The 2,258-nt window shown below is 34.4% G+C and overlaps 1 protein-coding gene across 3 annotated transcripts in view; it reads left to right on the plus strand.

Moving 5' to 3' along the window:
- Positions 1-2,258, plus strand: part of LOC109855579 (bombyxin B-5-like) — a 5,408-nt gene extending 3,150 nt beyond the window's left edge. For 2 of the 3 annotated variants that reach the window (XR_002250320.1, XM_020430005.1), the window contains exons 2-3: positions 944-1,077; positions 1,773-2,258. Coding sequence is in view for 2 of the 3 variants with exons in the window: in XM_020430005.1 (XP_020285594.1) it covers positions 944-1,077; positions 1,773-1,777 (139 nt within the window). In the remaining variant the exon portion in view is untranslated. Of the gene's footprint in view, positions 1-943; positions 1,203-1,772 lie in introns of all 3 variants that reach the window. The other variant, XM_020430003.1, reaches the window with a different exon arrangement.

Below are 2,258 nucleotides of genomic sequence, written 5' to 3' on the forward strand. Positions count from 1 at the left end.
TTTGCCGAACATGTAACGTGTTATCAATATTCTTGAAATCGAAAATATTCAATATTATGGGAAATATAATTTCTAATCCCCTACATACATAAAAATAATTTTACTTTAATTTAATTTTTTTTATTGGGCAATATTATTATTCTTATTATTACTCTCTCGTCAGCTGATTAACAGGTGATTCTGAAAGTCATTGTTTAAAGATATTCGGGATGATCGGGATAAATAGTTAGAATATTAATAAATGAGAAAAAAAATAAAAAAGCAAAACGTCCAGAACTAAAAAGAAAAAGAAAGAGAGAGGAAGAGAGAAAGAATGAAGAAGAGCAAACGAGGCCGCGTGTTATCTCATCACCTTAGCGATAATCTCCTTGTGCTGTCTTTAAAGTTCACGGTTGTGTATAAATTGGAGAGAAGAGTTTGAAGTACTAAAATGATTCTGCACAAGACATTTTTCTTTCTTCTCTTCTTTTTAACACGACTCTCACTTTCGTTCTCTCTTTCTCTCATCAAAATGCTTCGCAAATTTATCGAATTATTCGACTTGTTTTTTTCCTGCTAAAATCTTAATCTCTCGCATGTCAATGTTTATACTGAGGACAGTGTACTTTCTCTGCGTATTAGCATCCAAATTCTCTCATATCGAATGACGTATTTATTAACTAACGTATAATTTTAAACGCCAACGACATGTTGTTGTCTCCGGTTCATCAAACCCTGTTTAAAGGTCGATGATCCGCAGCGTATTTCAAAAACAAATGAGATCACACACAAGTATATCCTTCATATAACAATCACCAGTAGTTGAATTAAGCCGGAATCCTCTTTCTCTTGTTATTATCTACGATAATAACATATTCGAACAATAAACATATACATGTATTTATTTGTTTCTTGTAGAAAAACATTGTTAATAGTAAATGTTTCTCTCTTGTTTGATTTTCAGAGTTACATCAAATCATTCTGACCACCATTTAGAGGATCAATCACATTCTTATTCGACGTCGACAGATCGGCAATCGAAGCTGAGTCCACGTGCGGAAACGGAAAGCGGTGACAGCGCTGATGTCAACGTAAAATGTAAGAATATGAAAAGGGAACGCAATAGTGTCTGCAAGGGGAAGAATAACGGGAAAAAGCGTCACCACCGCGGCAGGCACTGGAGATGCCGGCGTCGGTGTCTGAAGTGTCGCCAAGCTGGCAAGGTGTTTTTACACTTCTGCTCATTTTCTATTAACAGTTTTATAATAATTTTTAATTAACGCTTCTCTCCCGCATACGTTTAAACTCTAACGTTAAACAATGCATGCAATATATATTTTATTTAACAGATTTTTTTTCTAAACATTTTTTCAAGTAAACATTTATTTTTGCGTACAAGCTTATGAAATTCGGGTATAATCTCGACTTCTCGCTTAAGTACAGAATTTTTATTTACGGATTTAATGAAATACATCTGAATTGCATACTCATATACGCATCCAACTGCGTTCTTGTTTATAACATTGCTTTCTGCTGCCGTATGCTTCGTGATACTTTAATCTCAAAAATAACTTACGCTACTATGTAGACGCTTAGCATCTAAAAATAATTACAGATATGTGTTATCGCGCTTGTATTTTTTTTCTCATTTGTTTAAATAATTTTCAATGACGTCAGCTACTTTTTTTATCGGAAAACGACTATTGCTTCGCATGTTTCTTTGGCGATCGATTAAATAATTCCAAACATCAGCAAATTACAACAAAGCGACGTATATATTTCTCTTATTGCAGATTAATGAATCTTAATAACGGAGACGACCAATGTTCACCTAAATTCGTGACGTCGAAGTTTAGCAGACAAATATCCACACGTGTATCTCACCTGTAATCGTAATGCAACGGTTGCCGATCAACGCGCGAGAGAACGAGAGAATTTTGAAATAAATTTTCGGGCATTTTCCCATTCTCTCTCGCCTATGCCAATTTCGTCTCTCTGTCGCATCGTTTCGAAGTAATTAACGAAGTTTGCATGAAGAGAAAGAAGAATACTCAGATATCACAAGATGATGTATGTACTAACCGATAAGTGTGTTACTCTTCTTTAACGCGATCGAGAGAACGGTTCAATCCATTTTGAGCAAAATATCGACGAAAACGTGTATAAGATGTGATTTTTCCAATGACTCTTTGTTTCAATGTTAAAAAAAAAACTTTTTTTTTGTTTTTTAAAAAGAGACATTCAATGGTGGTTGGCGAATGGTGGTTATCGAATAATAT

This window comes from Pseudomyrmex gracilis, unplaced genomic scaffold (assembly GCF_002006095.1).
Source record: "Pseudomyrmex gracilis isolate BER0280 unplaced genomic scaffold, ASM200609v1 scaffold_92, whole genome shotgun sequence".
Taxonomy (NCBI): domain Eukaryota; kingdom Metazoa; phylum Arthropoda; class Insecta; order Hymenoptera; family Formicidae; genus Pseudomyrmex; species Pseudomyrmex gracilis.